Below are 27,952 nucleotides of genomic sequence, written 5' to 3' on the forward strand. Positions count from 1 at the left end.
AAAATGCAAGGTTTTTGACCCTGTAGATTCATAGGTATTTTTGGACTGTGGGAGGAAACCCACACAGACACAGGGAGAACACACCAACTCCTCACAGACAGTCACCCGGAGGAAACCCATGCAGACACAGGGAGAACACACCAACTCCTCACAGACAGTCACCCGGAGGAAACCCACGCAGACACAGGGAGAACACACCACACTCCTCACAGACAGTCACCCGGAGGAAACCCACGCAGACACAGGGAGAACACACCAACTCCTCACAGACAGTCACCCGGAGGAAACCCACGCAGACACAGGGAGAACACACCACACTCCTCACAGACAGTCACCTGGAGGAAACCCACGCAGACACAGGGAGAACACACCACACTCCTCACAGACAGTCACCCGGAGCGGGAATCGAACCCCTGGAGCTGTGTGACTGCGACAACTACCTGCTGCGCCACCGTGCCGCCCCCAATTCATAGGTTTATATGCAAAAATACACATATAATTACAAACCTGTCTTTGCCTTCTCAAACTGATGGTCACATAGCATTGTGTCTTTCGCCTCTGCTTTATTAGTAAGGAAATGAAACATCAAACTGTACATCATCTTTGGAATCACAATGGATATAAATGAGGTGCAAAAGCACAGACAGTATGAAATGTGTGCAGTTTAATACAGAAATATATCACTCAGATATAGATTCAAATGATATTTTTGACAGTTGTCAGTATTTTGTGTAAAACACAATGTTCTGCGTTCCACTTCTGGGAAAAATATGAAGAAAAATCAGTGTTTGTTTCTTTAATTTTAAGCTAATTTACAAAAAAAAACAAGTGGTTGTGGTCTGGGCTCCCAGAGATGGGACAGTGGGGACTCACTAAAGCCTCGCCTCTGGCCCTGCACTGGGAAAAAAGCCAGAGATCCCACCTGGGTGGCAGAGTTTGGAGCCATAGCCTGCACCACACAGACTGAGGTGGGATGACTCTCCTCGATTGTTTCTGGCCCCGAGTACCTACTGACATAAGCTAGGGCAAAGGCACGCTGGTGGGAATAAAGGGCTGGGGAGAGTTGTGGAAAGAGAGAGGGACGAGAGAATATTTTTGTTTGTTGTTTTAAGACCAAGTGCTTGTTTTAATAAAAAGCCTGAGAGCCAAAATGTTCCTGCCTCCAGTGTCCTCCTCCAGGCGTGGCCAATGGCTTGCCACAGGGGCTAATCATCACAATAAACAGTGGCATCAAAACTATTTCAGTATGTATTGTATAAGGAAGATATATAAGGAAGTGTATTGGCTGTGTTTTATTAAATGTGTGGTTACTTCTACACAGCAATTTTTGGCACAATTAGAACCCAATGAAGAAACAAAGTCTTTAAACCCACACAGCTGTCTTTCATACACACACACACACACTACATTGTGCAACATACTTAATTTAAGAAACTGATCTTTATGCATCACTGGCAGCGGCGGTAGAAATGGAAGTGATAATCAGTAAACAGCATTTCCACATAGTTGGGGTCTGTGTCACAGTCAGCTTGACCCTGAGGAAGACAAAAGGACAGCTAGTGTTACATTTATTTCCATACCGTACACAAGATAAGGGACTGGACTGCTTTGTAGCGCCACAGTAAACCAGTTTATGCTCTGGTAGTTTATTCTGGCACCGATGGCAACTTGTTTTGAGAGTGTGATTCTTTTTCAGGACTGGAGCAAAATTACTGTAATGAGCTAATAATTGTGGAACGAGTGTGGACTGAGAGCATTCTACATCACATGAGAACAGCCACTTTTTGGCAGTTGCTCCCACGTGGTGCAAGGCCATATAGGTTCTTGGCGGCTTCATGTTCGTAGCCAAGGAAGATCATGATGTAAACGGACACTAAACCTACTTTCTGACTTCTGCGTGCAGAAACGTGATGTTTGGAATTACGCAAAAGTTCCACAGTTAAGATCAAGTTTGTGAGCAAACGATTTCTGGTTCAGTCCCCTGGTTCCGCAGGAAAAAGGGGGCATATTGTGAGTGAAGGTTTCTCCTGCTTCGGCTTTCTTGGCTGAAGTGGATCTGAGCAAGGCTCCAAACCCCCAACTGCTGTCTTTTTCTTTTTCTGCTTTTTCTTAACTGACTTGAAGTTAACTGACTTGTTAATTTTGTTGTACTATGATGATAAAAGCATGTTTCACGTTTCTGTGTGAAAGCAAACCCCCAGTAATTAGCCCCACCACAAATAAGCCCATAATTGTTCTTGTGTCTGGACTAAATTATTCATGTGAATGTGTGTACGCTCTTAGTCTTTCTCTTAATCTCTGAGTGAAATATAAGCAGACAGTACATTCTCTTAGTAGACAATTATTAAGCACCATGAGTACTTACTAGAAAAATTATCATGCTCTTCTACTAATACGTAGTTAATCTCTTATTGTGTGGGAGCCAGGCCTAAACTGAAAGATAGGAAACTAAATGAAATGAATCCTTACTGCGACGGAGGCACGGAAGTGGTAAGATGATCGAAAATGTCGAGCAACTGGCAGCGGCCATTCGTGGACATATCCCTGCAAAACAGACCCAGATACAGAGCGAAATTAAACATTTATTCATGTGATGCACTTCAAAATATGTTTTCAAATGTACTGCATTAAATGTCAATGAGCATTAGGACCACCTGGCGCCAGTCCTTCACAGGGCAACACACACACACATTCACTCACACACTCACACCTACGGATACTTTTGAGTCGCCAATCCACCTACCAACGTGTGTTTTTGGACTGTGGGAGGAAACCGGAGCACCCGGAGGAAACCCACGCAGACACAGGGAGAACACACCACACTCCTCACAGACAGTCACCTGGAGGAAACCCACGCAGACACAGGGAGAACACACCACACTCCTCACAGACAGTCACCCGGAGGAAACCCACGCAGACACAAGGAGAACACACCAACTCCTCACAGTCACCCGGAGGAAACCCATGCAGACACAGGGAGAACACACCACACTCCTCACAGACAGTCACCCGGAGGAAACCCACACAGACACAAGGAGAACACACCAACTCCTCACAGACAGTCACCCAGAGGAAACCCACACAGACACAAGGAGAACACACCAACTCCTCACAGACAGTCACCAGGAGCGGGAATGGAACCCACAACCTCCAGGCCCCTGGAGCTGTGTGACTGCGACACTACCTGCTGCACCACCATGCCGCCATGATTAGTCTTTGCACACATAAAAATGACAACTCTTTCCAATGTGGGGAAGGGTGTAGAGCTGTCATTCCTGAGAACATGGTTCCCTTTTCCTCAGCCCAACATTGGTGGGCTTTATATCCTCATCTGTTTAGAGATTGTGGCGCAAGCTGTAAAATCTGTCAGTTTTAATTGACCTTAAAGCATTGGAATTCACTGATTAAAAGGGGTGTATTGTGTATGGATATCATCACCATCAGAAAAAAAACTTTTCATGAAAGCATTTTTTATTTATTTTACAGGAGTTGCATCCTCCAAATCTTAATCTAAACCATTTCTACTGCTCTCTTTGTTATCAAAAATTAGAACACACTCTAAACACTAACTGGTATCCTCGCATGCTCTCACAAAATGGTGAAACAAGATTTAGTTGCGAGAGCAGTGATATGCTCTGACGTACTAAAACAAACCTGGAGGTCAAGTTGGAAAGACAGTCTGACAGTTTCCCTGCTCTAATATGGTCAATTCAGATCAGATGGGGCTTGTTATTGCGCCGAGGAGCTGCATCATGTCTATCCATCCATCCATTATCTGTAACCGCTTATCCAATTCAGGGTCGCGGGGGGTCCAGAGCCTACCTGGAATCATCGGGCGCAAGGCGGGAATACACCCTGGAGGGGACGCCAGTCCTTCACAGGGCAACACAGACACACACACATTCACTCACACACTCACACCTACGGACACTTTCGAGTCGCCAATCCACCTGCAACGTGTGTTTTTGGACTGTGGGAGGAAACAGGAGCACCCGGAGGAAACCCACGCAGACACGGGGAGAACACACCACACTCCTCACAGACAGTCACCCGGAGGAAACCCACACAGACACAGGGAGAACACACCACACTCCTCACAGACAGTCACCCGGAGGAAACCCACACAGACACAAGGAGAACACACCAACTCCTCACAGACAGTCACCCGGAGCTGGAATCGAACCCACAACCTCCAGGCCCCTGGAGCTGTGTGACTGCGACACTAACCTGCTGCCATCATGTCTATCGTTTTAGAAAAAAAAAAATAAAAAAGTCTAACCTGTGTGTTGGGAATGGTGCAGAATTCCGAGCTGCTGTAGTCGAGCACTGCCGCACACTCTTCTCTCAGGTCGTAGCCGCACAAGTGCAGCACCAACAGCTCAGTAGTGCTGCTCACAAGAGACACCCAGTGGTCACACAGTGGAACAGCAGAGTTGTACATTTGTACTCAACGGACTGAGAATAAAGAGCACGATGCGTATACCAAGTCTCAAGACGTCAGTTTCCGAAGACTGAAATGTTAATTCATTTATGAACCATTTAGAAATCTACCACATGCCTTTATAATTCTACAGCCAATCCCCACGAATGACTGAATTATCTGAGGTTGCCATGACAGCAAGGAGACGGCGGACCACTGTTTATGGAGAGAGATTAGTCTCAAAATAGTTTACAAATGCGTAAATGTTAATCCACAAATTAAACACAAGTCACAAATATGTTTCACTGTTCACAAATGAATAAATCTGTCTCACGGTCTGCAGTTTGTACAAATACAGTTACATTCGTTAATATATGTTTTTGTTTTTCATTGATATATTATATTTTATGCGAAAATAAATACGTTTGTTTACATTTACACTACAAATATTTGTAAAGTCGAAGTCTCGAATTTATTTGTAGATTGTTGAATCTGCGTTTGTGAATCGAGTCACTCGCGAGTTTTCCGTGACGTACATTTGTTCATTTCCTCACATTTGTGGATCAGGCTGCATTTATATTTGGAGCGGGTGAAATGCTAGAGGAAAGTCTCAATATCCAAAAACCCGCGAGAGGAAATGAACCAATGCACGTCACGGAAAACTCGTGAGTGACTCGATTCACAAACGCAGATTCAACAATTTACAAATAAATTTTAAATTCGAGTCTTTGACTTTACAAATATTTGCAATGTAAATGTAAACAAATGTATTTATTTTTGCATAAAAGTATCCCAGTAAACAATTAGCCGTTGATTCAACGTTGAAATAACGTAATGACTGCCGTCTAATCAACGTTCTCTTAAGGTTGAAAATGAAAGTTGAAAAGACGTCCAAACACAGACATTGAAAAGACGACTATTAGACGAATTTTGCACGTCCATTGACGTTATTAATTGGTCCCGAAATAAATTACTTGTATAAAACGCATTTTGGACGTCCGCTGACGTTATCGATTGGTCACCACTTAACTAACTTATTAAGTTGGATTTTGGACGTCCATTGGACGTTTAAAATATGTCCTTGACGGACAGACTACTTGTAGACCTATTTTGAACGTCCAGAGACGTTCCTTGTTTACTGGGATGATATATCGATGAAAAACAAAAACATGTATTTATGAATGTAACTGTATTTGTACAAATTGCAGTCCGTGAGACAGAGTGTGATGTATTCATTTCAAGTCAATAGTGAAACATATTTGTGACTTGTGTTTAATTCTTTGGATTAACATTTAATCCAGACTAATCCCTCTCCATAACTGTTGTCCCACTGAGGTCAAGTTGGAGGTCCACTAGTGTTTTACACAGCGTTTTCTGGGTGGACCGCTGGTGATTAAACAGAATTTTAGACAACTCTGGGAACTCTGCTGCCAGTATTTTACTGTAAATCGCAGTATTTACAGTAAATATTGTATTACTCAATTACGGTAATATGCTGTAAATATGAAATACAGTAGTGTTCCTGTAAAAATACGGTAAATGACTGGGAACTCTGCTGCCAGTATTTTACTGTAAAATTCACAAGAAAGAACAGTGCACATCTTGATTTGTCGTGATCCAGTAAAATAGCAGGCACCTATTCATGTAAATGTCCATATTTTAGCCCAATTCTACTCACTTCATCTGCAGGGTAATTGGCATGTTGGTGGGAATATATTTATTGACAGGGATTAGATAGCTGTAGTTTCCATTTCTGCAAAACAGAGGCAATGATGATGATGATGATGATGATGATGATGATGAATACAGGTCACCACAGGGAATGAATTACATCATGAAAATTTCACTAAACATGATAATAAACCATGCCTACCCACTGTTATCCTTGTCTATGTAATACTGGTCTATAACCTGCTGGTTCTGTGTGATAAGGATCGACTGAATGGTCGTGTTTGTCCCTGCAGGGAAAGCACAAACAGTGGCCTGGTTATGAAATACACACTGTCAAATACATTTTACGTTCCTGCCATTTGGCACACACTCTTAATCCCATTACAGAAGAAGGCCATTACAAATCTACTGTTATAACAAGAGGTTCCTGCCTAAGCTGGCCAGTGCAGGGCAGTGTTTTTATCAGCTGCACTAAACTAAAATGTGTTTAGATGTGACTCTTAACTTACAGTCGCTGTAATGTCGGAGCTGATCTCGCTGTCTCTTATCTGAAAAGACAGGCCTAGTTAGTTAAAAGTTGACTTATTAATAATAAGTTAATAATAAGAACGCCATTACTACAATGTAAAGTAAGCAGTAGCTCAGACCTGCTGGACTTGGGCTGGTGTCTGAAGGTGGATTCAGGGGGCTTGCTTTAACTGTTGGGCTTGTTGTGACAGAAACATTGTTGCTGGGTGTAGGAAGGTGGCAGCAGTAAATTTCCTCAGAGTAAAACACGGTGGAGAAATCCACGTCTGGAGGCCAAGGGCCAGTTGGAGCTGTAGAAAACACTGTCAGTGCTATAACATTCAGGGTCTGTATTTCAGTATATTTTCGTGCAGTTAAGAGACCCCCCCCCCCTCACACACACACCCCACCCCACACACACACATGAACAGCACCTGAACTAAAGTCTGTAATTGTAGGACTACAAAGTGCACCTATATGGTCAGCAGATCTGAAAATAGACAGTGAGTGTAGATATAATGAGGTCATTTCAAGATTTATCTCTGTATGTTGTCAGTATTTAGATAACTGGACTAGCTTTCTTACTGCCATGAGATTACACAAAATAGTATTCCCATACCTGTGGTCAATGTCTCTGTGGTAGTGTGGGCTGGAAACACAGTGGAGTTACTTGTGCTACTGGACATTCACAAGAGAAAGTCAAATGGATGAATATTCATGGCCTTACAGTTCTGCAGTGTAATATACATTGTAGACCTCTGTTTTTATGATGACTGATTTTTTACCTGGAACCAATATCTGGGTCTTCTCTTAAAGTAAGCATGTAGAGTGCAGTAATGCAGATGGCACTGAAACACAGCCGTACAGAGAGTCAAACATTCAAAATCCCAGCACTATACAATATCAATGTACAGTTAACAGACATGCTGTGTTCCACCTACATTTATTCTCTTTTATTTTCTTTTACCATCGTTTACTTTCTTTAATTTCCTTTTCATTCATTCATTCATTCATTCATTCATTCATTCATTATCTGTAACCCTTATCCAGTTCAGGGTCGCGGTGGGTCCAGAGCCTACCTGGAATCATTGGGCGCAAGGCAGGAATACACCCTGGAGGGGGCGCCAGTCCTTCACAGGGCAACACACACACTCACACACACACACATTCACTCACACACTCACACCTACGGACACTTTTGAGTTGCCAATCCACCAAATGTGGGAGTAAACCAGAGTACCCGGAGGAAACCAGAGTACCCGGAGGAAACCCACGCGGACACGGGGAGAACACACCACACTCCTCACAGACAGTCACCCAGAGCAGGAATCGAACCCACAACCTCCAGGCCCCTGGAGCTGTGTGACTGCGACACTACCTGCTGCCCTAATTTCCTTTTCCTTTAATGAAATTTTCTTTAACAACTTATGAATATATTGAATCTAGATGGTGACCCAGACAAGGAATGCAACACTGCAGTTATCCCTATGCAGTTAAACATGAGAAAGATGCTGTCCTCAACCACTGTGACAGATACAGAATATGAAGGGAAGACCACTTAAAACCCAGGCTGTTAAATGCAGAGTCTGATCTTATGAAAACAGGTCATGACAGAAAAACAAGATGATGTGTTAAGTGTTTTAATAATCTGCTGCTTTATGTAAGATATTTTTCCATGTTTCCATCATTTAAGTTCGGTTTATGAATACACTGAACATCGAACACAGTATTATACCATTTTATTCATAGCAGACTAGTTCAATGTACAAATGAAGGTATACTGTATGTATAATATTTATAATATAATAATATTTTAAAAAAAAAGAAAAGAAAATGACTCACCAAAAAGCCATAGTTGCCACCAGCAGAAAGATACTCGCTTGGAATATTCTGTGCTGAAGGCAGTACTGGTATTTCTCACATATGTACGCCTGAGCCAGAGAACAGATTTTCAGAATTGGGTTTGGGTTTACAAGGACATGCTACAATGTGAAGTATTAAAAACTACTTCATTCTGAGAAGAGTGGTGGTGAGTCCGGAGCCTACCCGGTAATCATTGGGCACAAGGCAGGAACACACCCTGGATGGGGCAGCCAATCCATAGCAGGGAATCACACCCTTAAAACTATGGGCGATTACACACACTCAGCCACTCACTCAAACCCTCACAACTGTGGGTAATTTGTAATAACAGCCTATTTACAAACCAGTGTGTGTTTTTGGAACTGTGGGGGGAAACCACAGCTTCCGGAGGAAACTCGAGAGGACAGATTAGGAAAGATTATTTTTTAATTATTTATTTTTTACTTACTTTGCCAGCCTTCAGAGGAGACGGCTTGTTTGGGGGCGCTGTTGTCTGAGTTTTGCTGCTGTTTTTTCTGTAACACGTTTAATTACAGACAATCAGACGCTGAGCAAATGTATGGGAATAGAAAAAAAATATTTGATTGAAAACACATCAATGTGTCAACATACATCCTCTGGAACCAAAGGAACACTCAGGACTCACTCAGCACCTGAAACTATGGATACTGGAAGCCTGTGCTAGCATTTCTCCTGTGGTGTTGCTATCAGTGTGTGAAGAGTGGGAGAAGAGGGTTGCATTGACAATCCAACACAATGGGCATCACTTTGAACACATTTTATAAGTGGTCAGAAACTTGTAAATAACTAATGAAAGAATAAACTTATGTTATGGTTTTCTTGTGAAATTCCCAATAGATTTGATGTGTCACATGACCCTCTTCCCATTGAAAAAACGAAAGTTGGATCCAAAATGGCCGACTTAAAAATGGCCACCATGGTCACCACCCATCTTGAAAAGTTTCCCCCCTCCCATATACTAATGTGCCACAAACAGGAAGTTAATATCACCAACCAATCCCATTTTATTAAGGTGTATCCATATAAATGGTTCTCCAACTTTGCACACATTAAAATGTTCACAACCAACTTGTAAAATTTCAGTAGGAAAGAAGCTGCATGTGAGCTTTTGTTAAATATGCTCAGTGCCAAGAGCTGGCTGGAGGCTCCAAGCGCTGGACAGTGGTGCAGTGAAATTATATTTTCTGGAGTGATGGAGCCCTAAAAGCCCATGGATCAGCGAGTGTTTGTTTGTCTTACACTTTTTCAGCCGCAGCGTTTTTGGAGCGCATGCTCCCCAGGTTCTTCAGCTTGGCCAGGCGAGTGTTCCACACCTCCAGCTCCTGGATGCGTGTCTCCAGGTTGTCTGTGAGTTTGCAAAGCTGCTTCACAGCTCCTACATTTTCCATAAAGATCTGCTCCTGTTTTAGAAATGAGTTTGAGCTTGAGGGTCTGAACAGATACAGCTGTTCACTCTCTGTGTACTGATGGAAATATGTGTTACTCACTTTGTCCACCATCAGGAAGTTGTGGATTTTCTCTCCATCCGTGCATGTGATATCCCCTACTTCTCTAACAGCTGTGGGGAGTAGCTCCCTCACCTCCTGGGCAATGATGCCTGACCCCAGAAACAGAAAAGAATACAACACTCAGAACAATTTTGACAGAGAACTTATTGTGAAAAAATATTCAAACTGCAAAGCAGCCTTTGTAAAAAAAATCCCATATGCTAAACTTCATAATTACAATAAACAGAATGTGAATACAAAATGTACCCTGAGGCAAAATTTGTGGAAATTGTTAATTTATTTTGTAAATCGGTCACATTTACTCGCACTTTTGAATGTGATTATTGCAACAGCACGGTGCACCTACACTGACTTTCAGGACACTAAATAATAACATGCATTGCATAAGATTGCAGAGACTGCGGGGGCTAAGGCAGAACATAACATACAGTTTAGACAGCCAAAACACTCTGCACCCTGAAAGGTTGGTAATTAGTGTTTAATGGTAATTAATATTCATGTAGGGCGGCACGGTGGTGCAGCAGGTCGTGTCACAGTCACACAGCTCCAGAGACCCGCTCCGGGTGACTGCCTGTGAGGAGTGTGGTGTGTTCTCCCTGTGTCTGCGTGGGTTTCCTCCGGGTGACTGTCTGTGAAGTGTGTGGTGTGTTCTCCCTGTGTCTGCGTGGGTTTCCTCCGGTTGACTGTCTGTGAGGAGTGTGGTGTGTTCTCCCTGTGTCTGCGTGGGTTTCCTCCAGGTGACTGTCTGTGAGGAGTGTGGTGTGTTCTCCCTGTGTCTGCATGGGTTTCCTTCGGCTGCTCCGGTTTCCTCCCACGGTCCAAAAACACACATTGGTAGGTGGATTGGTAACTCAAAAGTGTCCGTAAGTGTGAGTGAATGTGTGTGTATTGCACTGTGAAGGACTGGCATCCCCTCCAGGGAGTGTACCCGCCTTGCGCCCAATGATTCCAGGTAGGCTCTGGACCCACCGTGACCCTGAACTGGATAAACGCTTACAGATAATGAATGAATAAATAATATTCATGTATGATTATCCTCTGAAACCTTGTATGTATTTTGCATTTGAACTTGCACAGAACATAACCAGCAAGAAGTGATTTCAAAAAATCAATTTTCTGTGTGTTTACAAACTACCAACCCCCAAATCGATAAAGAAGGCCACCCAGTTTGTTGTGGGCTGCCTGAATCAGAAAACAACACATAAAATGAGCCAAGATTTGATTTCACTACTGATGTCAGGAGGAGAGTCATTGGATTGCACTGCCCCCTAATCAGAATATCTCCAATCACAGGAGTGGGGTTCAACAATACGACAGATACAGCGAGAGATGAGAAATTAGAGAGCTGGGCAAGAACTAGAGCAGAGAAGAAAGAAAACAGAGCAAAATGAGAGTGGAGAGATTAAAAAAAAAAAAGGAAAAAAAGCATAGAAGCAAGAGAACAGACCAAAGAGAGACCAAGTGAGAAATTAAGTGAATCCAACAAAAAGACAGCTGAAAATGTAGAAATACGTGCAAAAATGAGACTGAAGAAATTTGAGAACTAGAAAATGAGAGCTGAGAATTTAAAGAGGTGAGAAAAAAGACAATCTGTGTGCTTTTTCTCATTTAAAGGAACTGAAACTGATCATTCTGAACAGGGCTGTTTAGACAGGGGAAGAAGAGTGCTGTCTTGTTTGGTCCTTGTGGTATTTTGATCAAAGCATGTCACAGACATTTCATTAAGACCCCAGAGCTTGAGTAATACTGAATTTATCACCTTTAAATATTCAGTATGACCCTAAACTATATCCTACTGAAGATATATATGTAAATAATGTCTGGCAATATTCAAAATGATAAATCACACACCTGTTTCATGCACCTGGTCAATTCCCATCTTTTTTGCAAACTCTGGCTTGTAGTTATACTCCACAATCCTCATCTGAGCTATTCTCTTCAGCTGCTCCGTTGAGTCCACCTGGGAATCAGAACCGATCAGAACCAACATCAGAAAACATTCATCCCATTCCCTGCAAACAAGCAGACTGATCCCCACCAGGTGCAGACTGGCCCAGCCAGGGCTGACCTTGTAAAGTCTGTTAATGAATGCTGAACCTGAGACCTCACCTCTTGGATGTTGTCCTTGACTCTCCAGTCTGACGGGTGCATGACCGTGCCCATTATTTTGGCGTTCCCGCACACCACCAGGGCCTCGTCTGGGGCGTCTGTGTTGACCCCAACCCTTCCTTGACACACCACATCACATGACGACTGCCCTCTCTGCCAGAGTACCTCACTGTCATTCTCAAACTGCCCCGGATTGGATGCCTTTCAAAGACAGAGGGTGTGGAAATCCCAGAATTCAGCACTTTATTTTGGAAAGGGTTTAATTTATTGATAAAGGAAAACGTTAATGCTCAAATGGTGTCATTTTATTATAGTCTACTATTCCACAGGAGAAGTAGACTAAAAAAAGACACAAGATGCTTCTGATAACTGTTATTTACAGCTTCAAAACTGAGATGGCTCTTAATCTAAAGTGTTTACATTAGATGTCTTCAGCCGCCAGTATATATGAGTGTTATTATCTCAGTAAATCTGAGCCCAGTGTGAGTATTTACTGAGAGATCTCCTATTCTAGAGGACACACGTGTGAAATTCCTGGCCTCTGTTTCTCAGGAGAAACATCTGCGCCGCAGGAGACCACAAATAAAATCTTGATTGATTCTCCTTTCATCTGGACTTGCTGTTGTCTGTAAGACCTACAGAGATATCTCTACAGTGGATATCCATCCATCCATCCATTATCTGTAACTGCTTATCCAATTTAGGGTCGCGGGGGGTCCAGAGCCTACCTGGAATCATTGGGCGCAGGGCGGGAATACACCCTGGAGGGGACGCCAGTCCTTCACAGGGCAACACAGACACACACTCACACATTCACACCTACGGACACTTTCGAGTCGCCAATCTACCTGCAACGTGTGTTTTTGGACTGTGGGAGGAAACCGTAGCACCCAGAGGAAACCCACGCGGACACACCAACTCCTCACAGACAGTCACCCGGAGCGGGAATCGAACCCACAACCTCTAGGCCCCTGGAGCTGTGTGACTGCGACACTCCCTGCTGCGCCACCGTGCCGCCCTACAGTGGATATCTATTTTGATTTTTCTTTTCTATGAAAAGATCAGCTGGATGTGTTACTGGAGCGGGAGCTTGTGATTCTCCTTCTAATTTGTGCATGGATCTATTCGAATGACACAGTGAGACTTACCCTGACAATGATTCTCTCTGATATGTTTGCAACCAGCAGGTAACTTTTTCCTCTGAGCAATGCATAGAGCCCCACAACCATGAGGAAGTACCTGAAAAATAGGAAACATCAGCTCAGTAACAGTCAGTTAGTTTTAACATTATACAGCCATTTCCTTAGGAGTGTAGGACCAGACGTCCAGAGTCTTCTAGTCGCTCTGTGTCTATTTCAAAAACAGGCTTTGAGTGAAGTTGGTGGAGGAATGTCAGTCTACTAATAGCTCCCATCTTAGGTTAAGGGCTGTATTTATGTGTCTGCTTCTTTAAAAAGTATGTGTCTCTGACAGTGAATTGGTCGCTCACCTCTGGTCAGGATTGGGCTTGCCCTTCTTCCTCATGTTATTAGCAGTGGTCTCACTGAAGTGTAATCGGCCAAGTGTAACCTTGGTAATTTTGTTTCCTGGCAAATTCACTCTGAAAAAGACGTCAGGCTCGTTTTACAGTCGCAGGCGAAAGACAGATTACATATTTATTGGTTTTCTTTGAAAATAAGAGCACATTCTTTACAGGGGACAAGATGAAATACATACCCTTAACGATTTCTTGGAAATAAATGTATTTGAACCATTTATGTCATTTCTGCTGTAGTTTATATAGTGGATCAAAGTATCTAGGAACCTTTAATTAGTAATTCATCACTTCCTGTTTCCCTGGGGTGTAAATATGGCATTACACAGAGGCCTATTTCTCTTATTCACTCTTAAACATGGGAAAGACAAGAGAACACACTATTCAAGTAAAGCAGATGTGTGTCGACCTTCATGAATCTAAATCTCTAAACATGTGGCCAAATCTACACAAAAATGGATCACCAGGGACAAAATCAAGCTCCTCCCATGGCCATCTCAGTCCCCAGACCCCATCCCAATTGAAAACCTGTGGGGTGAGCTGAAGAGGAGAGTGCATAGGAGAGGACCCAGGACTCTGGATGATTTAGAGAGGTTGTGCTAAGAGAAATGGTCGAAGATCCCTCTTTCTGTATTCTCCCATCTTGTGAAGAGTTATGTGAGAAGATTAAGTGCTGGCTTGTTGGCAAAAGGAGGTTGTACAATGTACTAACACCAGGGGTTTATTAGAAGCCCAAGAAGACTTCTTAACCAGGGGTGCCAATGATTATGGAGGGTGCTGTACATTCATATTCACTCACTCACTTGCTCATACACAAACATATTCACTCACTCGTCTGCTTATGTACTCACTCATATGTGTTCAGTCACTCACTCACACACCCACATATATAAATACTCTCATACCTGCTCACTTCATCTTTCTCCTATATGTACTCACTCACTTATCCACTCACATATTCACATACTCACTCACTCACAAACATACAAACTTATTTGTAAGTTACATGTATACTCACTCACATACACACTGACATGCTTATATATTCACTCGCACACATTCTCAATCACACACACACTCTCCATCTTATACATACTAATTGATTCACATACACACAAACTCATTCACTCACTCACATACAAACTCATTCACTCACTCACATACAAACTCATTCACTCACTCACACACAAACTCATTCACTCACACACAAACTCATTCACTCACTCACATACAAACTCATTCACTCACTCACATACACACAAACTCATTCACTCACTCACTCACATACACACAAACTCACTCACTCACTCACATACACACAAACTCATTCACTCACTCACATACACACAAACTCATTCACTCACTCACATACATACAAACTCATTCACTCACGCACTCACATACACACAAACTCATTCACTTACTCACATACACACAAACTCATTCACTCACTCACATACAAACTCATTCACTCACTCACATACAAACTCATTCACTCACTCATACACACAAACTCATTCACTCACTCACACACACAAACTCATTCACTCACTCACATACAAACTCATTCACTCACTCACTCACTCACACACAAACTCATTCACTCACATACATACAAACTCATTCACTCACTCACATACAAACTCATTCACTCACATACACACAAACTCATTCACTCACTCACACACAAACTCATTCACTCACTCACATACACACAAACTCATTCACTCACTCACATACAAACTCATTCACTCACATACACACAAACTCATTCACTCACTCACATACACACAAACTCATTCACTCACTCACATACACACAAACTCATTCACTCACTCACACACAAACTCATTCACTCACTCACATACAAACTCATTCACTCACATACACACAAACTCATTCACTCACTCACATACACACAAACTCATTCACTCACTCACATACAAACTCATTCACTCACTCACATACACACAAACTCATTCACTCACTCACACACACAAACTCATTCACTCACTCACATACACACAAACTCATTCACTCACTCACACACACAAACTCATTCACTCACTCACATACACACAAACTCATTCACTCACTCACATACACACAAACTCATTCACTCACTCACATACAGACAAACTCATTCACTCACTCACTCACATACACACAAACTCACTCACTCACATACACACAAACTCATTCACTCACTCATTCACTCACTCACATACACACAAACTCATTCACTCACTCACATACACACAAACTCATTCACTCTTTCACATACACACAAACTCATTCACTCACTCACATACAAACTCATTCACTCACTCACATACACACAAACTCATTCACTCTTTCACATACACACAAACTCATTCACTCACTCACACACACAAAATCATTCACTCACTCACACACACAAAATCATTCACTCACTCACATACACACAAAATCATTCACTCACTCACATACACACAAACTCATTCACTCACTCACATACAGACAAACTCATTCACTCACTCACTCACATACACACAAACTCATTCACTCACTCACATACACACAAACTCATTCACTCACTCACATACAAACTCATTCACTCACTCACTCACATACACACAAACTCACTCACTCACTCACTCACATACACACAAACTCATTCACTCACTCACATACAAACTCATTCACTCACTCACATACATACAAACTCATTCACTCACGCACTCACATACACACAAACTCATTCACTTACTCACATACACACAAACTCATTCACTCACTCACTCACATACACACAAACTCATTCACTCACTCACTCACTCACTCACACACAAACTCATTCACTCACTCACATACACACAAACTCATTCATAAGGGTTGCAGCTTATGGTGCATTGTATTTTATTCTATTCCTTCCTGTTCAGGCATGGCTCCACAGGGGGGTGCTATGGTGACTTGCCTCTATGACACTGCGTCCACACTGGTGTAGACACCAGGAAAGACATTTTAAGAAACATCAGTTTGAAACTATGAAACGTGTTTAGAGCATAGCAGAGTGTGTGTGTGGAGACTCATAATAAGCAGACTCACTGAACGGGCAGGAAGGGCTTTTTGCTGCGATCAGCCTGGGACTGCTCTATGGTGATATGATGATTCTGGGCTTCAAACTGAAGAACAAAACAAAGTGTCAGTTGCGCAAGCTGTGCAGACATACCCATGATTAGTGGCTTAATGTAGAACACACACCTTGAGTCCAAAGACGTTCACTTGGAAGCCTTCCACGGGCATAGGGCCTGCCGGGGTCTCCACATATTTAGGGTCTCCCACCATCCCGATGTGGACTGTGACTTGGAAGTGGTTCTTCTTCTGACACACGAAGGCTTCATCAGATGTTGAGTAGCTGAACCCTTTATCTGTGTCCACGTGGTATCCTGGGGGTGGGCTATGAAGGGCAGTACAGCGGTGGAAGAGAGCGGTAACATTTAAGGAACCGGTTTGAAAAATGGGGGATTTTTTGGTGCAGGCTGTGACTGATTTGAACAGTTGTTTCCCAGGTTTTCAGTAGTGTCTCATGGTGATGTGGTGGTGAGGCAATGTTTAAAGCAACACTAGGTAGAGTTATTTCTTTAAGTAATAGTTTAAAAATCATTGTAATACTCCAGGCTCTGTCTGTCATTTCTGGGGAGAGTAGGATTTTATTTAAGGACAGTGCTGTAAATGTGAATTACACTCTTCACCTGCAGGGGGAGCCCAGGAGCAAATATACCTTACCTAATGTTGCTTTAAACGCACAAGCTACCAAAAACGCAATCATGTGTGACTTACATTTGACTCATAACATTGTGTCTTACTTGTATTTGTACGTACAGATAACCCATAAAAACTGATGTCTGACATTGTGTAGTTGCTCACAACAATAACGGAGTTGACCCTGATGCTTCTTACAGAGTTTGATAGCTGCTGTTGTAGAGGGTGCTCCACTGGTTGGGCTGGTAGCTGTCCCATGTTAGTAGATGGTATGCCCCCATCGCTGGACTTGCCCCATGAGAATCGCCATCATAACAGGGCATCTCACAGCTCCCATCCTCAGGACTTACTACAAGAAGAGAAGGAGACAAGGGACGATATTAGAACAGTGAGGATCTGCCTCTTTCATGGGGGGTCTTTCATGTTCTGCCCTGTTTCTAACTGCTATAACCTGTTCAGGGCTGTGGCAGATCTGGAGCCTATCTCAAAACACTGGGCTCAAGGGAGTTAGTAAGTTACCAAGCAAAACAGGAGGAGACTGGAGCATCCAGAGGGAACTCACGCAGACACAGGGAGGACACACTGAACGCCTTACAGAGAATGACCTAAGGCTTGTATTGACCCCACTGTCCCAGGGGCCTGGAGCTGTGTGGCAATGACACTACCTGCAGCCCACTGTACACATTTCACACCTGATCCCTGCTTCCTGTAACAGCATCATTGGTGCTGCCTGTTTAACACTCACAGAATGATGGCTTAGCTTGACTGCAGACTGATTCCCCCCACTGGCATTGGTCTATGTTTCCTTCAAAAGAGTCTGAGCGCCTTCTTTTCTTCCGCTCGGGTACAACATGCCTGAGAAAACAAATGTCGACCAAGAGGATGTCAGAGAATCTGCACAAAGCCTTAAAAAACCAAATTGTATAGAATCATATCTTACCCTGTGCTGAGGCCTAGCTTTGGAGTGCTGTATGGATTCGGACATGAAGCATGGGGCAGGAGGCATGGGGAGGCAGTGGACGTGATGGCTTCTATGTAGCCCCCTACTGGAGGATGTTGGGAGTCCTGGGCAGCCTTTTGCCCTGGTGGTGTTGGTTGCTTACTGCCTTGTATGTAGTCCTCAGATGGGCTTCTGTATTGTATAGCAGTTTCACATACAACCTGAGTTAATGCAGGTGAGCAGGTCTTTACATGGTTCGTGGCACTGCCATGATAGTTTTGAAGGGGTGCCTGAGCTCCATAGTGCCCTTGTACACCTTCCTTAAGGCGGCAGGAAGAAGCAGTGATGGACCGTCCGGCTGGAGCATTACTTTCATGACTAATCTGTTCAGTGGACCAGTGAGAACACAATTGGACATCTGGAGAATGAAGGGAATGGTAGATTGGTTAATGGTTACTTCTTAAATAATCACATGAAAGAGGGGTTTGTTGTTATGCGTTCCATGTACTGTGAAAATGGAAAGGGTCGCGGTGGGTCCAGTGCCTACCTGGAATCATTGGGCACAAGGCGGGAATACACCCTGGAGGGGGCACCAGTCCTTCACAGAGCAACACACACTCACACTCACACCTATGGACACTTTTGAGTCGCCAATTCACCTACCAACGTGTGTTTTTGGACTGTGGGAGGAAACCGGAGCACCCGGAGGAAACCCACACAGACACAGGGAGAACACACCAACTCCTTACTGACCGGAGCGAGAACCCACAACCTCCAGGCCCCTGGAGCTGTGTGACTGCGACACTACCTGCTGCGCCACCGTGCCGCAGGTCATTTAATATTCAGGAAAATCAAAATATCTAAAGAGATCATTGCAGCATATTTCATCAGTTAAGAACAACACCGTAATGGCTTGAGGCTGCTTGTCTTGAGTTTGAGCAGTCTGCAAGATAGATATTCATTGTAATGATAAGTTCTCGATATGAAGATAATTGGCCACAACACCTGCCCACCTCTGTTAGAAAGTTCAAGATGAAAAGACATTTCCCTCCTCAGAGGATCATGATCTAAACCTCAAAGTCAACCAAGCAATAGTCTCCAAAGTAAGATCTACAGTGGTTTCAACAGTGAACTCAGGCCCGTAACATTCCTTTAAAGTGAATCCACTAGAATTAGAGGAGGAGCTCGTCTGGCAAATTTTACTGCTAAGGTTTTAAGATTTTTTCATTTAAATATATATAAGAAACCTTCATGAGAAGGAAAAAAGGTGCTTCAAGCAGGTAATGATGTTTTTTAAATTGTAGAAATAGTTACAAGCTTATTTGAGACATTTATAATTATCTGACCTTGAAATATAATGATATATATATAACATGCCATTTCTATAAGGGTATGTTTACTTTTTAAAATCTGATATAAATTAAATGAGAACTTTCATTCTTTCATTCATTGAATGAATGAATGAATTCCAAGTTGCGGTGGGTCCAGAGCCTACCCGGAATCACCAGGCACAAGGCAGGAACACATCCTGGAGGGGGCGCCAGTCCTTCACAGGGCGACACACATTCATACCTACGGACACTTTATTTTTGAGTCACCAATCCACCTACGAATGTGTGCTTTTGGATCGTGGGAGGAAACCGGAGCACCCGGAGGAAACCCACACAGACACAGGGAGAACACACCACACTCCTCACAGACAGTCACCCGGAGGAAACCCACGCAGACACAGGGAGAACACACCACACTCCTCACAGACAGTCACCCGGAGGAAACCCACACAGACACAGGGAGAACACACCACACTCCTCACAGACAGTCACCCGGAGTGGGAATCGAACCCACAACCTCCAGGTCCCTGGAACTGTGTGACTGCAACCCTAACTGCTGCACCACCATGCTACCCATATATATATATATTAGTAAACAAAATGGAAAATGCTTTATACAAAAAACAGATTGTTATACATTACCCTTTATTTGTGGAGGAGAACAGGGCTCTGAACCTGAATCTGGAGGTGATTCAGGTAACATGCTGAAAAGAGCAAGGAATCATTTCAGCAAAAGCCAAGAAACAAACAAACATCATACAAGGGGAAAGAAATCCTATATTATAATATTCCACTCAGCGTAAAGCCAACACTGGTGTGTGTTATTTTCATATGAATGTTTATAGACCAGTTCCAACTATGTCACAATTCCTCCATAAACTGCAGATTACACTCTAATATGTGCTGAGCTGGACTTGCATTACTGGAACAAATGCCCTTGACATAAAACCCTCTCAGAAATCCATTCTGTGTCACAGCACTTGCGTTTTAGAGCATTTAAGAATGAATTTTTGAGGTATTTTCTGGGTCATACAGGAGGTAGGGTTTTAATAGAAAGAGGAGGAAGAGAAGGAGGACTCACAAAGTGGGGTCAATGTCACTGCTCAGATACTGCTCAAGAATGCTGGTGTCCACTGCCGCACTCTCCAAAACACCACTGACGTCTTGCCCTAGAAGTCAAAACAAGGTAAGCATGGACTCTACTCTATACACTTTCTAATGAGTGATGTCCAGAGACTCATAGTGTAACCTTTCAGCTGTGTACACAGACAGTTTGTATAAACGTCATAGAAATGCACTTCCAAAACTGGGCGATGCTGTGGAGCATGAAGACACCATGCCTAATGCCAAGCATCCACTAGAGGGGTATAAAGACCACTAGCAGTGGAGGGATGAAGGTTCACACAACACCACTGAGATTAAAGGGACTGATTTCGGTATCCAGATCAAATTCACCCCTCAATAAACATAATCAATCCCCCCTGCAGTGTTCCATTATCTAAGTCTTTCTGGAGAAGTAGAGGCTGCTTCTGCAGCAAAAGGTGGGATCTGCTTCCAAATAAACTTTAGAATACACTTTTATATGAAAAGGCCTCTGTACACACCGTATGTTTCTGCAGCAGATGTAACTCTACCATTTTTGAGACTTGTCTGAGTTAAATGAACTGTTTATTAGCTCTGAATTTAATAGTTTTGGTTTCTCAGTCTCGGGTCAAAGTCTGAGCCTTGTGACTGTGCACAATTTAGTGTTCTGTCTCATCGAGCAAGAGTCAACTCCCTGAGTCAACTCCAGATTCAGCAACTTGGGATTTGAGTGGCTTGTATCTTCATTTTGGACATTTTTAATGCAAGTTATTGTTAGTTACGTTATAAAAATATAAAGGGCCCAAAAAGTCTGAAAGTTGAGGAAGTGTTTTCTTTTCCTACTGTTTTAAAGTCTCAGAAATAATAAGATTTCTCTTTATACTTTTTATTTTCAAAGTATTTGTTTCTTAAGTCTTTGGACAACATCGTTTTCCTGCATGTGAACTGTGGCAAAGGTTCATAGCAATATGTCCTTGATGTAGTAACGCTGTGATTTTCCCAAGACCTTGGGAAATGACCTTGACCTCATGGTGACATAGTGCACCTACTCAGAGATTACAGTATAAGCAGCTATCTGCCTCAGTTAGTCATCAGAACAGAAAACCTACTGCATGGAGTCTTCCTTCTGAGGTTTATGGAGCTCATAAAAATGACAGGGAATATATAATAAATGGATTCCAGCCTTTCCTGTTAAAAGGGGCCTATAGCAAAAAATGCTTTGTAGTCACCTTCACTTTGGTCTGTTTCTTCTCTCTTCTTGTTTTCACATTATTTAATCTGTACACATTTCTCTGTTTGGTTTGTGCCATGTAACCTTGGCTTTGCACTCTGACACATGCGAGTCCAGCACTGTGGTTGGAGAGGCTCAAGCGAGAAGACTGAAAAACTCTGAAGTCCCTGCAATCTGCATAAGAGGAAGGACAAAATGATTCGTTCAGAATGATTCATTCTGGTGTTGATTCATTCTGGTGTCCTCAGACTTCGGCAGATCACAGAAAATGACCGGGATGTTTTAATTCACAGTTTAAGGGTTGAACTCCAGATCTCCAATTTAGTGTTTGCAAAAACACTCAAAAAGTGATTTTTTTTCCCATTAAAATGTTCCCTGTAAATAGCCATCAGGTCACATTTGCATCTGGAGTCAGCTTCACAATGTGCACAAAGACTCTGAAAGGAAGCATCTCTTTTATGCACTGGTGCTATTTTCTGATTTGCTGCTGTGGCACAGGGGTGGCACGGTGGTGCAGCAGGTAGTGTCGCAGTCACACAGCTCCAGGGACCTGGAGGTTGGGGGTTCGATTCCCGCTCCGGGGGACTGTCTGTGAGGAGTGTGGTGTGTTCTCCCTGTGTCTGTGTGGGTTTCCTCCGGGTGACTGTCTGTGAGGAGTGTGGTGTGTTCTCCCTGTGTCTGCGTGGTCCACGGTCCAAAAATACACGGTGAATCAAAAGTGTCCATAGGTGTGAATGTGTGAGTGTGTGTTGCCCTGTAAAGAACTGGCGCCCCCTCCAGGATGTGCCCCAGTGATTCCGGGTAGGCTCCGCACCTACCACGACCCTGAACTGGATGAGCGGTTTCAGACAAGGCAAAACAGGCAACACAGAAATTTCTCCAATTAAACCAGTGTCTCACCCGTGGCTTTACTATCAATTACTCCCAAGAACATGAAGCTACTGACTCTACAGAACATGTCCAATACACTCTCTACACCCTCTTCTTTATTTACAATAATATTCAATAAATGTATATGTCTAGATTTGGTATATTCATTATTTTTATCTGATTTTAACTTTTGGATTTAACTCAGTGTATTATATGTTTCTGTTTTTTGAACAAATGAATTACCCTCCAGTGATTTGTAAAATCCCTCTTTATCTTTATCTCAATCTTTATCTTATCTTATAAACTTATAGGACAAATGTGACAGGGACAAGTTTTTCCAGTACCACGTATTTGTTGATAGAAACTTTTAGTGTTCTTGAGAATTTGTATGAGATTTTTGGGGTGTATTGTCACTTTTTTTTTTTCTTTTTTTTTTTCTTTTTTTTAGAAAATTATAATTGAATTGTGTACTTCATAATTAATTACCTTCAAATACATTTTTACAAATCTCTAAACCAAGTTACTGTCTTTCTGTTTTGATATTTTGCCTTTTGCTTGAGTTTCTGCTGCTTTTAAGTTATTTTTAATTTTAACATTTAACAGTCATGTTTATATCAGAAGAAAAAGCTGAGTAATGGCTCAAAACTCTATTCATTAATATATTTGCTAGATGATTAGTTAAGGGAAAAAAAACACAAGAAACTGACTTTAAATTAAGTTTATATAAATTGTGTAATTACAAATTAATAACATGTGTAACCACAATGTAACTACTAGTAATATAAGTTATCTTTAGCTATAGATTATAGTGACACAGCTTATGTAAATAAACATGTGCATTAACTTGGTTAATAACTGCAACTGAAATATTGTATTTTCATATTACTTTTTCATTTTATCCCATTTTTCTCTCTTGTCATTAGTAGCGACAAATCTTACTTTGACTCCCGCAGTCCCACACAATACCATTTACCTGGGAGGGTGAAGGCAAAAACAACGGAAGCCATTCATCTGGATGTTCAAATGGCAAACAACCTCAAAATCACTGGACAGCTCAGGGCACTGGAGGAGAATGCCTGCCCAAATCTGCATTAGCCAACAGGCGCCCCCACTGGCCAGCACAGTGCAGTGTGATGGGGAGAGTGGAGGACATTCCCACTATCCAAACACCAAGGACAATTCTGTTGTCAGTGTGTCCTAGCCTCGGAAGCTAGGTCCAGGGATCAAAACACTGATCTTCTGATAATAAAGTCAACGATTAGACCACTGCAACACTTCAGAGCCCAGTTGTATGTCTCCTAATGTTAAGTATTTTGGACGTTCTCTCAGGCTTATATTTTTCCCTCTAGAACTAGAAGTAAGACAACATTAGAGATCTAAAATTAATGCCATAACTTATAATGACTGATGCCAATATACACATGTGGAAAAACCACATAAATCCAAACTCTGCAAGGCTCCAGAGTGGTGCAGCAAGCGTTGGTTCTATCATCTGGAGATCATTGATTTGATCCATGGATGTGCCAAAGTTAACCGAGGCCAGGAGTCCAAGACAGAACGGTTAGCCTCTCTAAACTCTGGAAGCTAGTCCATGTCAGCTACTGATGTAGAGTCCAGTTCAGTGAGTCTGCTGCAAAAACACCCTTTACATTTCTACCAAGGATTTACAAAAAATGCCAGAACATATCTGTGAGGACTGGAACACTGTTCCACTGCTACACCGTGTTTTATATCCATAATGTGACTGTTGATTAATGTGTGGATCTGTTTAGGTCCTCAGTTCTGTTGACGATGCATTTGAACGTTGATACTGAGCATCAGTGTCAGCAGAGGAGGGTACAATGGATACCATGGAGATTGTCATTACAAGGAGAGTCCTACAAATGCAGTGTACAAATGTACTACCAATGCACTACCACAAACGACAGGGATACATTTTAGCACAGGAGTCCACTCTTTAAATACTGAGCACATCTGACCCTGACCATCTCATCATCCAATCATTTATTATCAGTGTAAGTCTGATACTACTGTGCGTCTCTAAACAATGAGCCTCAAACCAAGGCAGGAGGGTCTCTGGACATACCTGGAAGAAAATACAAGTTTTGAGCAGAGGTGTTTACAGACGTTTCTTACCATTAAAAAATTGTTGGAGGGCCTCATTTTCTCCGAGCACATCCATTGGACCGTCTCCAGAGCTTCTGTGCTCCACTATGCTCCACCTGTTTGAATGAGGATGCATATTCTCACTTAAATGAGATTAAAACGTGAGATTACTGTGGTTGGTGTGTAGTTTAGAGTGTGGTTGTTTAGTTTAGTTTGTAGTGTTGTCTGTGTGAGAGGCTTTTTCTCAGAATTGCTCAATACAAAGAACATCGCTACCTTTAGCGTTGTCTTCTGCTAACCCCCTGAAGCAGGAGGTGGATGCGGACACTAGAGTATGTATGAGTATCAGTCTTAGGTCATAACTAGACTAGGATGACAAACTACAAACTACAGGAAGTGGACTACACTCCTCCAGGCCCATTTTTAGTCCTCTATCCACAAAATCAAAACAGTGTGGCAGTAAAGCCACAGGACTGTATTCTGTATTCAGTTGTATTTCATTCAGGTTTCCTGTTACTTTATAAAAGACGCTAGACGCTTTCTTTATATTTGTGTAGGCCATGTTTCCTGTCACATTGTAAACGAAGCACAAGACTTTCCTTAAATTCAGAAATCCTCAGGGTTTTTTGAATAAAAGACTGACAGAGGTTTGGAGGATTTCTAAAATGTCTGATTATTTTTTTCTTTACTAAGGTTGTATGTTAATGCGTTTAGAAACTGCCTCCTGCCAGCAATTACCGTTTTAGCAGCAATCCCAGCTACTTATTTACAACTGCTGTTCTGGAAATGTTGGGACATTTTGTAAAACACAACAAGAACCTTTGATTTAATAATGATATTAATTACTTTATTTAAACTAAACAAAATCCCAAATACAAAAAGCTTCCCAATGTTTTCACGTTGTTTTTTTGTAAACATACGGAACTATGTTTGTAGGTTTAAAGATGACAACATATAAAATGACCATTTTTGGTCATAAAATGCTCTACTAGTGCATTTTATATTTTATACATCTATAGGCACAACACCCTTAAGGAAGTGTGCCTTTTTGAGTGCCATATTTGTTTGCCTCTTCTAGTGCCAACCAGTATATGGCACTGTTATAGGCCAGAGTTCCTCAGAAAAATCCATACAAACAGATGTCAATAAAGAAAATAAGAACCATTAATATGTAGTGTGTAACTGAAGAGTAAAGTTCATGTAAAAGAGAGAACAGTGGACAGTGGACAGTGAGGACCTACCACAGCTTAACAATTAATATCAAATGTCAAAGACGGGCTTTACCTTTTCCTCAAGATGTAGTCGCCAGGTTCGCTTTTAGTCTCGGTTCAGTAACAAAATCAATGTTTCACTCAAGTGCAGTCCATTAGTTGGTATTCCATGTAATTCCACAAGTGGTGGAATACCATGGGTGGTATTCCATTGATCTTCTTAAAAATTCCCAAATATATAGTTCCTTATTTAATGCAAATGGCGGCTGTTGTGCGTCCTGGATCAAACATGTACTTTGTTCACTGATCTCCGAGGCAAAATCCATCCACTTGTCCTGCGCAGGCGTACACCTGTTTGCATGGAGAGGAGGGGCTGGTGGCCTTGCTCAAGGCCATAAATGACACATTCTTTATGGCCTTGTGGAGATGCAGTTGCAGCTAAGGTCTTCACAAACACAGAGGAATGAGTGGCTTCCTTATCTACGCCTACTCAGTAAGAACAAATGGAGCAATGATGTGTCAGTGATGCAGTGTCTCATGCTGATGCAACAAAATGGCTGCTTTGGTCCACTTCTTTTCTTTCTGGCCAAATTGTGCATAATGTCCTTTAGACATTTTATAAAGAACTACAGGACCATGGTCTTCAGGTTACAACCCCATTTCACCTTGGGATGCCCACGCAGACACAGGGAGAACACACCACACTCCTCACGGACAGTCACCCGGAGGAAACCCACGCAAGCACAGGGAGAACACACCACACTCCTCACAGACAGTCACCCGGAGGACACCCACACAGACACAGGGAGAACACACCACACTCCTCACAGACAGTCACCCGGAGTGGGACTCAAACCCACAACCTCCAGGAGCTGTGTGACTGTGACGTTAACACAGTACAGTACAGTAACTGCTGCGCCACTTTGCCACCCCAGTTAGTGCATTATGAAATGAAAAACACTGTAATTCATTCATTCATTCATTATCTGTAACCGCTTATCCAATTGAGGGTCGCGGTGGCTCCAGAGCCTACCTGGAATCATTGGGCGCAAGGTGGGAATACACCCTGGAGGGGGCGCCAGTCCTTCATAGGGCAAAACACTGTAACGGAGACCTCGAATTGTTGAGCAGAAGAAACCCTATAACAAGCAAGAATCCGAAAAAAGTTTACTTCCAGAAATATAGTGACTGGTCTCTATAATTTAAAAAAATAGTTAAAAAATGTAACTCGAGTTAAAATACAATTTTTTTATCCCTGACAAAGATTTTATTATTTTTCATAAAATGACCTGTTCCACGATTATTGGCACCCCAACAATTTGGGGAAAAACATGTAACTCAAGGCTTTCTGTCATTTTGACTGTAGTTTATAATGTTGATCAGTATCTAAGAACCTTTCATTAGTAATTCTATCACTTCTTTTTTCCCTAAGGTATAAATATGATGGGACACATTTCTCTTATCCACCTCTCAATAGGGGAAAGATAAGAGAACACACCATTTAAGTAAGTCAGATGTGTGTCAACCTTCATAAGTCAGGGAATGGCTCATGAAAATAGCCAATCGGCTACACCTGTCAATAAGTTGTTAGGGAGGCATGTACGTAAAAAGCCTTTTTGTTACTTACCATCATAAATGTAAACATCTGGAGATTGCTAAGTGGCACTGGGACTTCAACTGGAACTCTGTGCTTTGATCAGATGATGACAAACACTCTAAGTGGGTCTGGTGTAACACAAAAGCACCTCATGCCCAATGTAAAGTATGGGGGAGGATCAGTGATGCTTTGGGCCTGTTTGT

At 42.4% G+C, this 27,952-nt stretch overlaps 1 protein-coding gene across 1 annotated transcript; it reads right to left on the reverse strand.

The window, feature by feature from the left end:
• Positions 1–746: 746 nt before the first annotated feature.
• LOC136695415 (myelin regulatory factor-like protein) lies at positions 747–26,306 on the reverse strand. Its single transcript, XM_066669479.1, has 26 exons — positions 26,226–26,306; positions 24,972–25,057; positions 20,733–20,820; positions 20,294–20,355; positions 18,321–18,738; positions 18,126–18,235; positions 17,579–17,729; positions 16,880–17,075; positions 16,724–16,800; positions 13,589–13,699; positions 13,248–13,338; positions 12,100–12,300; positions 11,842–11,950; positions 9,970–10,079; positions 9,722–9,882; positions 8,910–8,976; positions 8,441–8,529; positions 7,384–7,446; positions 7,218–7,273; positions 6,748–6,909; positions 6,601–6,639; positions 6,294–6,378; positions 6,099–6,173; positions 4,280–4,388; positions 2,470–2,544; positions 747–1,535 (listed from the first exon to the last, which is right to left on the reverse strand). Exons 2-26 carry the CDS (start codon positions 25,015–25,017, stop codon positions 1,449–1,451), a joined length of 2,838 nt encoding a protein of 945 aa, XP_066525576.1. The 5' UTR covers positions 25,018–25,057; positions 26,226–26,306; the 3' UTR covers positions 747–1,448.
• Between the last annotated feature and the right edge of the window lie 1,646 nt (positions 26,307–27,952).

This window comes from Hoplias malabaricus, chromosome 4 (assembly GCF_029633855.1).
Source record: "Hoplias malabaricus isolate fHopMal1 chromosome 4, fHopMal1.hap1, whole genome shotgun sequence".
NCBI classification, from domain to species: Eukaryota; Metazoa; Chordata; class Actinopteri; order Characiformes; family Erythrinidae; genus Hoplias; species Hoplias malabaricus.

Excerpts from the sequence above, each read along its gene's own strand:
- LOC136695415 (XM_066669479.1), bottom strand. The coding sequence starts at position 25,017 with ATGGATGTGCTCGGAGAAAATGAGGCCCTCCAACAATTTTTTAATG. Across the intron at positions 13,700-16,723 it reads AAGCCCTTCCTGCCCGTTCA|AGTGAATTTGCCAGGAAACA; the intron begins GTGAGTCTGCTT and ends CGTCTTTTTCAG. Across the intron at positions 11,951-12,099 it reads TCAAGGACAACATCCAAGAG|GTGGACTCAACGGAGCAGCT; the intron begins GTGAGGTCTCAG and ends TCTGATTCCCAG.